Source organism: Tiliqua scincoides, chromosome 4 (assembly GCF_035046505.1).
Source record: "Tiliqua scincoides isolate rTilSci1 chromosome 4, rTilSci1.hap2, whole genome shotgun sequence".
In the NCBI taxonomy this organism is placed as follows: domain Eukaryota; kingdom Metazoa; phylum Chordata; class Lepidosauria; order Squamata; family Scincidae; genus Tiliqua; species Tiliqua scincoides.
The window spans coordinates 118435529-118449242 of record NC_089824.1 but is presented as its reverse complement, the minus strand read 5'-3'; the positions used below and the strand labels follow the sequence as shown (position 1 = coordinate 118449242).

Here is a 13714-nt window from a genome sequence, read left to right as displayed (position 1 = left end):
AGAAGTAAGTCCTATTTTGTTCAATGGGGCTTACTCTCAGGTAAGTGTGGTTAGGATTGCAGCCTCAGAGTGCTGGCAGCTGTTTCTTTGTTTCTAGTGTAAAATTATAACACCTTCATTCCAATTTTGGGGGTAACTGAGGTGAGGTGTTGTAATGGGGAGCCGTGGCCAGTGGCCACAAGGATCGGGGAGGCATGAGCAGGTAAAGTTTGAGAACCACTGCTTTAAAGGTATTAATTGATAGGTGGTTTTGTGAGGGTGCAATCACATCACTCTCTTTTTGTGTTCATATTCCCATCCCAGTACCATTACTCAGAATACAGAACATTGCTGTGGTTTTCCATGAAGCTTTATTTTAATGTAATGGTTCTTAATCTTTTAGGCCAGCCTAGTACCAGTGAGGATTTGGATGATCTTGCCAGTCAGTTAAGACAGTCTGAGGAGCAAGTCAATGATCTGAAGGAAAGGCTGAAGACTGCCACAAGCAACGTGGAGCAGTACCGTGCTATGGTTGTTAGTCTTGAAGAATCACTCAACAAAGAAAAGCAGGTAAAGTATTATTAGTGCTGCCTGCTATATATAACTTTGCTCTGTGGCTGTGTTTCAGTGATGCTGCCTCACTTTTGCAAGGAGAACTCACCTCTGATGGGGCAAAATGTACCATGTATGCTGTAGTCTGCAGAATGAGTTTCACCCATGCAAGGCTTCCTGAAATTATAGCTGCATATTTAATGGGGCAAAACATTATCATCTATTGGTTCATCTTTATTGGTTCATTTTTTCTGAGGTTTGTTCAATCACATTTCAGTTGTCCTTGCTTTCAAAAGGCTGAAGCAGGTGATGCCATCATGACCCACAGCAATATAGGACAAGTGACTGCATGGGCTTTCTAAACCCCCACCCCCTGGCTTGTGCAAACCATGTGGAAGTTAAACATCTTGTTTTTACAGTCATTTTGCTTCTCTGTGGCCTGTCCTTGGCGATAAGAAGCACATCATTGTTCTAGGAATATCCCAGAGACTTGGTTTATCCTTTGACAAGTTAAGAACTTATCCTTCTCTTTCATTTGAAGGGGCCCAAACTTTTTCTTTTTTCCTTTACATTTAGGAAGATGTAGTATTTGCAGAGCTTGGACAGTTTCTTTCAAATATAGCAACCATACTTCCCATTGTGAAGGAAAACAATGGAATATGAATGGGTCTCTTGTACATTCTGTACTACTTACGGATCTTGTGTTTAAACTGAGTTGCTATTACCATGCAGGTGACAGAGGAAGTTCGTGCAACTGTTGAAGCTCGCTTAAAGGAGTCCGCTGAGTATCAGTCTCAATTGGAAAAGAAATTGATGGAGGCAGAGAAGGAGAAACATGAACAGCAGGATGAGAGACGTAAAGTTATAGAGAGCATGGACCAACAGGTATGAAGCATCATCTTTCTTCTTCATATGCTTCCATTCATACAACTGCTTTCATACAGTCTTCCATCAGAGGAAAAGCATGCATATGTAAATATACCCTACATTTATTAATACTCTCTAATTGAGGGACAAGTCTAGAAAGAAAATGGCAGTCCTACAGATAAGAACTTTGAATTTGGAAAATTCAAAGCTGTGTACCTTGATTAAAACCATTTGTTAAATTTGACCATATGTTGTTCCTATCAACAGTGATTTTAGAACATACCGGTTTTCAAAATGTCTTGATCATTTGTAATTTGATGCTTTCCACATATGCAGCTTACTGAACTGAAGAAAAGCCTTTCCAGCATGAAGTCTGAAGTTCAGGAAGCTCTTCAGAGAGCAAGCACAGCTCTCAGTAATGAACAACAAGCCAAGCGAGACTGTCAGGAACAAGTAAGTTACAGTCTCTGGGCAGAAGAGAGCCTGCTTCTCGTAAATGTACCAATGATACGTACTCTCTGCTGCTACTTGTGTACTAGTATAAAGGACTAACTCAATATTCATATTATTGCATCACTTTAAAGAACAGAATTATTAAAAATGGGAGCTATCAGCATTGTATTCTATAATGATACTGTAGTTCTACCTAAATATAATGTAATGGGTAGTCTCCTGCCACCAAAATATTTATGTTTAAACAGAACTCGAGAGATGAAATGAGGAAGGTTTAACTCCTTATCATGCTAAAAAAAAGCCTGCTGAAACTTTTTTTATATTCATTATGAACATGATTAATCTTCTCACAGCAATAGAACATTTTATTTCCAAGTTATATGGTAGTAACAATTTTCTCTGTAATGGAAGTCATGGAGTTTTATGCTCTGTTAATTTTTCCTGAGAGAAAGTTATAAAGAGAAATATTTGTATTTTCTTCCTCTTAGAATGAATTGTGAAGCTGTATGCATAGAGCAGTGGTTCTCAAACTTGTCAGTCTCTGGAGCCCTTTATACTCCTAAAAGGGAAGTATAAAAGGGAAGTAGGCTGGGAACCCTACTGGTGCACCAGCACATGTGTGAGGTGGCATGGAGCCAAGCCTGGTGCCAAATAGTTGGTGAAGAGCCAGAACAGGAAGGGAATGAGAAAGTAGAGCCATGAACAGCAGAAGTGGATGAGCGAGCAAACAGGGCAGGGAGCCAATGGTGACAACTTATAGTATGTTCATGGAGTCCCTGTATGGTCTCAAGAGACCCAGGGCTCCTTGGAGCACATTTTGAGAAACACTAGCATGGAGCATTGGGTCAGAACCTAAGCTGAGTGTTTGGGGTTTTCATGTGTGATTTAGTTAAGAGAGCCCCTTCTTATTTAGATAAATATTTCACTCTTCCTGTGTGTACTATCGGAAACTGACGATTCTACAGTTTTATCTGATCTAAAAAATGATTGTAACTATTTTGACGGGAACAAGTAAGACCGCTGGGTTTTGTTTCCCCACTATTTGAAATGCCCTCTGTCCTGGTTTGACATATGTGAGCATTGCTAACCTTGATTAAAGGTTTTAATCTTAACCAGGATTGGCAATTGTCACAAAACAGATGATAAAAGTGTAATTGGGGGGCAGCTCCAGAAGGAAAGGTGATTGAGTTTCTTAAAGTAGTAATAAAATAGTAGTAATATGTCAAAATAGTAATAACTGTGTTTCTTATAGGCTAAGATAGCTGCAGAAGCACAGAATAAATATCAACGGGAACTTATGCTTCATGCATCTGATGTTGAAGCTTTGCAGGCTGCTAAAGATCAAGTTGCTAAGAATTCCACTGTAAAACAGCAATTAGAAGAAGCAGCCCAGAAAGCCGAAGCTGCATTGCGAGAAAGCAAAGCCTCGTGGGAGGAGCAAGAGAGGGCGTTAAAGGTACCTTTTGTCACTTTCTGATCTCAGTGACCTTTTTATGCATTATAAATGCATGTAGTCTTACTCATGATAAAAAACAAAAGTTTTTTAACTTTTGTGGTGACCAGCTTTCATTGTCTTTTGTAGGATGAAGCTTCTAAGCTTGCATCTCGCTGTGAAGACTTAGAAAAACAAAACCGGCTGTTACATGAGCAACTGGAAACTCTAAGTGACAAAATGATGTCTTCAGTGAAGGAAAGCATGCCAAGTGCCTTAAATGTGTCTCTCACTGAGGAAGGCAAATCCCAGGAGCAAATGGTGGAGATTATCAGGTAGAGCCACAGCTCATTTATTTCATTAGTCCTATATTCAGTTGGTTTGCAAGGGATGAAGTATGCACTCTGCTTCAGGGCCATCACAAATGGGAGATTCTCTCTTTATTTTCACCTGAAAATGATGTCAGATGCCTGATATTCTGAGATGACAAATTTGACAAAATAAGAATGTCATTGGGCTGGCTGCAACACAGAGCTGCATTTGGGGGATTAGCAGTTGTTGGAGTGGTTAGTGTATGCTCCTGGCTTTTTGGCACTCTACTCCTGCTGCCACCCATCCAGTTACCATCTGTTCTTGCTTTGTATTATGTGTGGCTTCTGCTAACCTTCTTTAAAGATGCTCCTAAATTCAATTTCAGAATTATGATATAAATATTAAGTAGAGTTAACAGTCAGAAACTCATGCAGAGGTACAATAGAGGAGGGAGCACAAGCCCACAGCCCACTCCCACTTTCCATATTGCAATTTTTTGTTAGCTTTTTATTTCTACTATACTGTATAGTGGATGTTTGGATCTGCGTATGGCCCTTTGAACCGCATGCCTCCTTTTCTAACTTTTCTTTTTTTTAAGTTCAGCAAATTGTGTGTGCCACAAACAAAAAATTAAGACATTTCATCTCAAGTGTTCTTTCCCTTACAGGTTTATTCGTCGAGAAAAGGAAATTGCAGAAACTAGGTTTGAGGTAGCTCAAGTGGAGAGCTTACGCTACCGCCAGAGGGTGGAACATTTGGAAAGGGAACTTCAAGAGCTGCAGGAGAGTCTGAATGCAGAGAGAGAAAAGGTGCAGGTATGTGTGGAAATGCTCGCTGTCGCCTTTGTTAGAAGTTAATAAAAGTACAGTAGTTTCTTTTCATGTTACATCTGAATTGTCGTGTAAAAATTGACGATATTATTGGTAATATCAAAACAACACCAGTATCTCCTTAAACCCACATGAGGAGAAATGTGTGGTGTACGTTAGTGGTTTTCATCTGGGATTCCTCTAAAACAGGGATCTCCAAACTTTTTGGCCAGAGGGCTGCATGAGATATCTGGTGCAGTGCTGAGGGCGGAAGAAAATTTAAATATAAAATTTAAATAAATAAATTAGAGATGGAACTTAGATGAGTGAATAAATGAATGAGTGGGCTCATTCACTGAGCCTCTCCGGCCCTCAGAACACCCTCCAGATGCAATCAGCTCTGGTCATGTTCAGTCGGGTGAGCCAGAGGCTTTCAGGGGACAAGAGGCTGGCCACGGGCTGGATAGAGGCTCACTGTGGGCCGCATCTGGCCCCTGGGTCAGGGTTTGGAGACCCCTGCTCTAAAAGAAGAATTAATAATGGTAGTAAAACGTCTCTGGAAGACAGCTTGTCTATCACTTCCAGCCTTTGCCTAGTGCAAAAGCAGGTTGAGTGTGTTCCATGGGGCACCTCTTAATTCATGTGTGATGTGGATGAAGTAAAATATGCCTGACCAGAGCGCCATGTGGGCTGACTGTGCACCCTGTATGATAGATGCACCAAGATCTTGCGCAGTTTGCAGGGGATTTGTAGCAGACATGCAGAAATTCTTTAGCAAAAAAAGTAGATGTTTAAAGAGCTTCCTAAAAGTACATAAGAACAGCCCCACTGGATCAGACCATAGGCCCATCTAGTCCAGCTTCCTGTATCCCACAGCGGCCCACCAAATGCCCCAGGGAGCACACCAGATAACAAGAGACCTCATCCTGGTGCCGTCCCTTGCATCTGGCATTCTGACATAGCCCATTTCTAAAATCAGGAGGTTGCATGTACACATCATGGCTTGTAACCCGTAATGGATTTTTCCTCCAGAAACCCATCCAATCCCCTTTTAAAGGCGTCCAGGCCTTTAAATCATCACCAGACCACATCCATCACCAGACACCATCACCACATCCTGTGGCAAGGAGTTCCACAGACCAACCACACGCTGAGTAAAGAAATATTTTCTTTTGTCGGTTCTAACTCTCCCAACACTCAATTTTAGTGGATGTCCCCTGGTTCTGGTGTTATGTGAGAGTGTAAAGAGCATCTCTCTATCCACTCTGTCCATCCCTTGCATAATTTTGTATGTCTCAATCATGTCCCCCCCAGGCGCCTCTTTTCTAGGCTGAAGAGGCCCAAACGCCGTTGCCTTTCCTCATAAGGAAGGTGCCCCAGCCCAGCAATCATCTTAGTTGCTCTCTTTTGCACCTTTTCCATTTCCACTATGTCCTTTTTGAGATGCGGCGACCAGAACTGGACACAATATTCCAGATGTGGCCTTACCATCGATTTGTACAATGGCATTATATTATTAGCCGTTTTGTTCTCAATACCCTTCCTAATGATCCCAAGCATAGAATTGGCCTTCTTCACTGCCGCCGCACACTGGGTCGACACTTTCATCGACCTGTCCAACACCACCCCAAGATCTCTCTCCTGATCTGTCACAGACAGCTCAGAACCCATCAACCTATATGTAAAGTTTTGATTTTTTGCCCCAATGTGCATGACCTTACACTTACTGACATTGAAATGCATCTGCCATTTTGCTGCCCATTCTGCCAGTCTAGAGAGATCCTTCTGGAGCTCCTCACAATCACTTCTGGTCTTCACCACTCAGAAAAGTTTGGTGTCGTCTGCAAACTTTGCCACCTCACTGCTCAACCCTGTCTCCAGGTCATTTATGAAGAGGTTGAAAAGCACTGGTCCCAGGACAGATCCTTGGGGTACACCGCTTTTCACCTCTCTCCATTGTGAAAATTGCCCATTGACACCCACTCTCTGTTTCCTGGTCTTCAACCAGTTCTCAGTCCACGAGAGGATCTGTCCTCTAATTCCCTGACTGTGGAGTTTTTTTAGTAGCCTTTGGTGAGGGACCATGTTGAACACCTTCTGAAAGTCCAGATATATAAAGTCTATGGGTTCTCCCACATCCACATGCCTGTTGACCTTTTCAAAGAATTCTAAAAGGTTCGTGAGGCAAGACTTACCCTTACAGAAGCCATGCTGATTCTCCCTCAGCAAGGCCTGTTCGTCTATGTGTTTTGAGATTCTATCTTTGATGAGGCATTCCACCATCTTACCCGGTATAGATGTTAGGCTGACCGGCCTATAGTTTCCCAGGTCCCCCCTCTTTCCCTTTTTAAAGATAGGCGTGACATTTGCTATCCTCCAATCTTCTGGCACCATGGCCGTTTTGAGGGACAAGTTGCATACCTTAGTCAAGAGATCAGCAACTTCATTCTTCAATTCCTTAATAACTCTTGGGTGGATGCCATCAGGGCCCGGTGACTTATTTATCTTTAATTTATCAATGAGGTCTGAAACATCTTCTCTTTTAACCTCTATCTGACTTAATTCTTTAGTCAGGAGCGGCCGTTTAGGCAGTGGTATCTGCCCAAGGTCTTCTGCCGTGAAGACAGATGCAGAGAACTCATTTAATTTCTCTGCCATCTCTAAGTCTCCTTTTATCTCCCCTTTCCCTCCCTCAGCATCCAGAGGGCCAACCGCTTTTCTGGCAGGTTTCCTCCTTCTAACATATTTGAAGAAGCTTTTATTATTCCCCTTAATGTTGCTGGCTAGTCTCATTCCTCATAGTCTCGCTTGGCCTCCTGTATCACCTTCTTACATTTCTTTTGCCACAGTTTATGTTCCTTTTTATTCTCCTCATGAGGGCAAGACTTCCATTTACGGAAGGAAGCTTCCTTGCCCTTTACAGCCTCTCTAACTTGGCTTGTTAGCCATGCGGGCACCCTCCTGGATTTAGTGGAACCCTTCTTCCTTTGCGGTATACACTTCCACTGGGCCTCTATTACTGTTGTTTTAAGCAGCCTCCATGCACTCTGGAGAGATTGGACTCTTTTTACCTTCCCTTTCAACCTTCTTCTAACCAGCCTCCTCATTTGAGAGAAGTCTGCCCGTCAGAAGTCAAGGGTTTTTGTGAGAGATTTGCCCGGTATTCTTCCCCCGACGTGCATGTCGAAATGGATTGCAGCATGATCACTGTTTCCTAATTGCTCCGTAACATTGACATCTCTAACCATGTCCTGTGTACCACACAATATTAAATCCAGAGTCACCTGTCCTCTAGTGGGCTCCATGACTAGCTGCTCTAAGGCACAGTCATTTAGCATGTCAAGGAATCCGGTCTCCTTTTTGTGACCAGAACACAAAAGTAGTAAATTCTGATCCACTTTTCTAACATCCCAGTGACTTTATTTTTTAGCAAATGAGTCTGCTTGGATTTTTGTGTGTGTATATACTTGTGCACGTCTGTATACTCTTTGTCTATATGCTTAATAATGCCTAATAAAGGTGTCTGAATCAGAATCCGATCTAGTAAATTCTAAAATAGCTGCATTACCTAAAGGACCAGAGCCTGAGCAACATGGATAGATGGTAAGAGCCATGGAGCTGGATTATGTTAGTTGTCAAATGATATCTTTTAGGACCTTCAGTCTGGGGAATTGCACATGTACATATTGTTTAAGTGTATTCTTGACTCTTCCATATTAATATTGATACAGTAATCATTTCTCAAGGGACTACAGTGGCATTCCAAATTGCATCTAACCTAAAAGCATAAGTAGGTGTTTGCACAAAGGATTGGCTTTCAGTTCTGCTTTGGTGAATTTTAGGTGACAGCAAAGACCATTGCACAGCATGAAGAGCTAATGAAAAAGACTGAGACCATGAATGTTTTGATAGAAACCAACAAGATGTTGAGGGAGGAGAAAGAGAGGCTGGAACAGGAACTACAGCAAATGCAAGCAAAAGTATGCAAAAATTTTAAACCTCACTTTTTAACACCCTAAGACAGATATATCAACAACGCTTATCATTTAAATATTTTGACATAAATTTGTTGGTTTCTGTTCTTATTAGAACCCTAGGTAATTGCTACTCTGTTTAGATGTTTTTGAAATGATAAGCTGGTACCTCTGCTTTAAGTTTTTGGGAATTTAATAGGACCTGATTGTTGGATGATTGAGGGAAGTTGTGCTTGAACTGAATGGTATGCTAAAGGTTGCTGAAAATGTACTCCGGTGTTTGGGACAGTATGACTGAGCTGCCTCTTTGCTGTACAACTCCTAATATACTTACTTAGAAAAAAAGAAGAGATCTTTGAACATTTCATAATGGAAAGTTGTTTATTCACTGGGGGGGAAGGTAAAATTTGCAGAGAGTGGTTTTCACTGCCTCAGGAAACAGTCACTTGCAGTAACTTTTAACAATTGGTTTAGGTGCGTAAACTGGAAGCTGATATCTTGCCTTTGCAAGAATCTAATGCTGAGCTGAGTGAGAAGAGTGGGATGCTCCAGGCAGAGAAGAAACTGTTGGAAGAGGATGTCAAACGCTGGAAAGCCCGGACCCAGGTGAACTCTTAAATTATAGAACTCTTGTAGTTTATAGAATAAACTTTTAGAATGAAAGAAGAGATTCTTACCCATGGCAGCTGAAAACATTGCTGGATGGTAAAAGAACAAATGAATAACAGGCAGTGATTATGCCTGTAGGTAACAGGCAGACACAGCCACACTTCCTTAGAATGTAGCCCAGGTAAAAGATTGTGTTTACAGCTTTCCAGAATATGTTTGAACAGGGAGACCAGTGATGATGACAAATGTTATGCAAGTGACTTTAAATCATACAGGAAAGTTGGTTGAGAAAGAGGAGGCCTAGGATGTGTGTGCTGCTCACAGAGAGATAAGCACATGGTAAAAGGCCACATGTTCCCCTTTTTCTTTTGGCGCCCAATTGCAGTTTTGTCCTTTGTTCCTTGAACACCTTCATTCAAACAGTTTCATCCACTGTTTTTGAAATTGAGTTCTGTTGAAAGCACCTGCTGTTCAAAGAAAAAGGGAAAATTGCTGGGGCAGATATTAGCCTTTGGATCTTAGTCAGTGAATTCTGACCCTGAAGCCCCTGCGTTTCTACTTTCGGTATTAGTTTGCAGCCAGCAGAAGGAACCCTTTTGTGCCCAAACTTTATTGTGCAGACTGGTCAGTTTGAATACCCTGTCTGAATCTCCTTTTGTAGTCTGCAGCTACCTATAGCACACTTGGGCTCTGTAAATTGGAGTATGACCTTTTTGTTAATACAAAAATTAACATGTGTTACTGTTGTATTCTACTTCCAGCATTTATTGAGCCAACAAAAAGATACAGATATTGAAGAGTATCGAAAGCTTCTCTCAGAGAAGGAAGTGAACAACAAGCGTGTACAACAAATGAGTGAAGAAATAGGCAGGCATAAAGCAGAAATTGCAAGGTAAATTAAAAGGAATATCTCAGTGGGGGAGATTCACTAGCTCTAACTTGGGCTAGTTAGATTATATACTTTCTGGTAGAAATAATGCCTCTTGTCCCTCTGTATAAGCACCCAAGTCTTGCTTAGCAGCTTATGTACACTCAGGATACTGTGATTTGGTTTAATTTGGTAAATGTGCACAGTCTTTGCCCATGAAGGTGTAGATTCAAATTTCATGCCTAATATCTGTGCCTGAGTGACACTGTGGTTACAGTTTAACAAAATGCATTTAGCCCAGTCGTATAAAAAGAGGAGAGCTCAAGCAGCATACAAGGCCTGTCCCAGTGAGCGCAACCTGCAGGTCCTCCGAACTGCTCGCAGCAAAGTCCAACAGACTGCCAGGAGATGTGCTAACGACTACTGGCTCCAGCTCTGTTCCGAGATACAGATAGCAGCTGACACGGGCAACATCAAGGGGATGTATGATGGTATCAAGCAGGCCCTAGGTCCAACACAGAGGAAAATTGCCCCTCTGAAGTCTGCCACAGGCGAGGTCATCCAGGATCGGGCGCAGCAGATGGAACGCTGGGTGCAGCACTACTCTGAGCTATATTCCAGAGAAAATGTAGTCACCGAAGAAGCACTGAACAACATTGAGTGCCTGCCTGTGCTGGAAGAGCTTGACAGTGAACCAACCCTAGAAGAACTTCACGTGGCCCTGGACTCCCTTGCCTTTGGCAAGGCACCTGGAAAAGACAGCATCCCTGCTGAAGTCCTAAAATGCTGCAAAGAGATCATCGTCACTGAGCTGCATGAAATCCTTTGTCTCTGCTGGAGAGAAGGTGGAGTACCTCAAGACATGAGGGATGCAAACATCATCACGCTGTACAAGAACAAAGGTGACAGGGGTGACTGCAACAACTACCGCGGCATCTCTCTCCTTAGCGTTGTAGGAAAGCTGTTTGCCCGAGTTGTACTAAAGAGGCTCCAGGTACTTGCAGAGAGCATCTATCCAGAATCGCAGTGTGGATTCCGAGCCAACAGGTCCACCACTGATATGGTATTCTCCCTTAGACAACTGCAGGAGAAATGCAGGGAACAACGACAGCCACTCTTTATAGCCTTCATAGATCTCACAAAGGCTTTCGACCTGGTCAGCAGAGACGGCCTCTTCAGGATTCTCCCCAAGATTGGATGTCCACCCAGGCTCCTCAGCATCATCAGATCTTTCCACAAGGACATGAAAGGCACTGTTGTCTTCGATGGCTCCACATCAGACCCTTTTGACATCCGAAGCGGAGTGAAGCAGGGCTGTGTTCTTGCACCAACCTTGTTTGGGATTTTCTTCGCTGTCCTGCTGAAGCAGGCCTTTGGAACTGCAACAGAAGGCATCTATCTCCGGACCAGATCAGACGGAAAGCTCTTCAACCTCTCCAGACTGAGAGCAAAATCCAAAGTCCAGCTGAAATGTCTGCGTGACTTCCTCTTTGCCGATGATGCAGCTGTCACTACCCACTCTGCCAAAGATCTCCAGCAGCTCATGGATCGTTTTAGCAAGGCCTGCCAAGATTTTGGACTGACAACCAGTCTGAAGAAAACACAGGTCATGGTTCAGGATGTGGACTCACCTCCCTGCATTACAATCTCTGAGCATGAACTGGAGGTTGTCCATGACTTTGTGTACCTTGGCTCAACGATCTCCGACACTCATTCTCTCGATACCGAGCTAAACAAGCGCATCGGTAAAGCAGCTACCACGTTTTCCAGACTCACAAAGAGAGTCTGGGCCAACAAGAAGCTGACGGAACATACCAAGATCCAGGTCTACAGAGCTTGCGTCCTGAGTACACTTCTGTACAGCAGCGAGTCATGGACTCTTCGCTCACAACAGGAGAGGAAATTGAGCGCTTTCCACATGCGCTGCCTCCGACGCATCCTCGGCATCACCTGGCAGGACAAAGTTCCAAACAACACAGTCCTGGAACGTGCTGGAATCCCTAGCATGTATTCACTGCTGAAACAGAGACGCCTGCGTTGGCTCGGTCATGTTGTGAGAATGGATGATGGCCGGATCCCAAAGGATCTCCTCTATGGAGAACTCGTGCAAGGAAAGCGCCCTACAGGTAGACCACAGCTGCGATACAAGGACATCTGCAAGAGGGATCTGAAGGCCTTAGGGATGGACCTCAACAAGTGGGAAACCCTGGCCTCTGAGCGGCCCGCTTGGAGGCAGGCTGTGCAGCATGGCCTTTCCCAGTTTGAAGAGACACTTTGCCAACAGTCTGAGGCTAAGAGGCAAAGACAGACTGCACTTGCTCCCGGTGTGGAAGGGATTGTCACTCCCGGATTGGCCTTTTCAGCCACACTAGACGCTGTGCCAGAACCACCTTTCAGAGCGCGATACCATAGTCTTTCGAGACTGAAGGTTGCCAATACAACATAGTATTTGATTTGCATGTATAAGATCCCAGATTCAATCCCCAGCATTTTCAGTTGTTTGAAAAGGATGGACTGGGAAAGACAGGAATTTGAGACTCTGGGGAGTTGATGCTGCTCATAGTAGGTCTAGAGCAGGGGTGATGAACTTTTCAAATTTGGGCTCCTGGGCCTTTAACAACTGTGTAGAAGAGGGAATTTCAGCAGGTGCAGCTTATCTCACAAATGACAAACTGCACCTGCTGAAACTCCCTCTTCTACACAGTTGTAAAGGTCCAGGTGCCCTAAAGTAGAAAGGTTGACCACCCTGGTCTAGAGCAACCAATGGCAGCTTAATTTGTTCAGGCTTATGTTCATTTAAAGATGAAGAAAATAGTACAAAAACCAAAATATCAACATAGGGCAGGGCTCACCAAACTGTGGCCTGCGGGCTGGATCCAGCGTGCCAAAATAGGTGTCCCTGTTGTGAGTGGCACTTACCATTCTGCGTCTTTCCAGCCAATTTCTGCAACAGAGTGGATACAGTTTAAGCTTTGCATGTATAAGAAAGTTCAGTTCCTGGCTTCTGTGCTTGAAGTATCTCGAGCAACAAGATAAGGAAAGACCTCCATCCAAAATGCTAGAGAAGTACTGTCAGTCAAACAATGGTTTGTCCTGCTATAAGGCAGTTTCCTATGTACAGGATTTCTCAGATGTGGTGGCCACATTTGATATATATATTTTGGTGCAGCCACTACTGCCCTGGTTTTTTTCACTATCTTGTGGGCACAGTGCATTCCAAAAGCTAGAAACCAGTTTGAAAACCACTGATACATGCTGGAAATCATCTCTTTAATTTTTGTATGACACAGTTTTAAAATAGCATGCTTTGCTGTATTGCTTGTACTCAAGGCTGCTTTTTTTTTTTTTTTAAACACTGGTTGGTCCATGTTTTTGTGCAGGAAGAAATGGTAATACAAAAAATACGCCCCCTTTTATTTGTTGCTGTTGTGCTAATGGATTTTAATTTACATTAAGGGCAAATGCATCTCTGACTACAAGTCAGAATGTAGTCCAGAACCTGCGAGAAGATCTATCCAAAACAAAAACTGAAAAGGAAGCTCTCCAGAAGGAGTTAGAAATGAAAATGGCTGATATCCAAGAAAAAGTCAAAACTATAACACAAGTCAAGAAAATTGGACGTAGATACAAGACTCAATATGAAGAGCTGAAAGCACAACATGACAAAGTAGGCTTTGATCTTTGACAATGTAGTAATTGAACAGCAGTTTCAGTTTGTACCCTACCATCTGATTTTCATTTTATCTGCTAATTTTCAGATTTGCATTTATGGATAGTTACTTGAACAAACTTAATGCTAAGTTCTCTGTAGATTCCTCCCTGCATCACAGAAATAAATATCATATACTTCAGTCTAGCT

General features: G+C 42.9%; 1 protein-coding gene across 2 annotated transcripts in view; it reads left to right on the top strand.

Moving 5' to 3' along the window:
• TPR (translocated promoter region, nuclear basket protein) overlaps positions 1–13714 on the top strand; it is a 67237-nt gene that overhangs the window by 31634 nt on the left and 21889 nt on the right. For both annotated transcript variants that reach the window (XM_066622784.1, XM_066622782.1), the window contains exons 22-31: positions 383–549; positions 1264–1416; positions 1735–1851; positions 3104–3307; positions 3434–3618; positions 4263–4410; positions 8247–8384; positions 8853–8984; positions 9749–9879; positions 13312–13522. In XM_066622784.1, the coding sequence (XP_066478881.1) occupies positions 383–549; positions 1264–1416; positions 1735–1851; positions 3104–3307; positions 3434–3618; positions 4263–4410; positions 8247–8384; positions 8853–8984; positions 9749–9879; positions 13312–13522 (1586 nt within the window). The remainder of the gene's footprint in view (positions 1–382; positions 550–1263; positions 1417–1734; positions 1852–3103; positions 3308–3433; positions 3619–4262; positions 4411–8246; positions 8385–8852; positions 8985–9748; positions 9880–13311; positions 13523–13714) is intronic.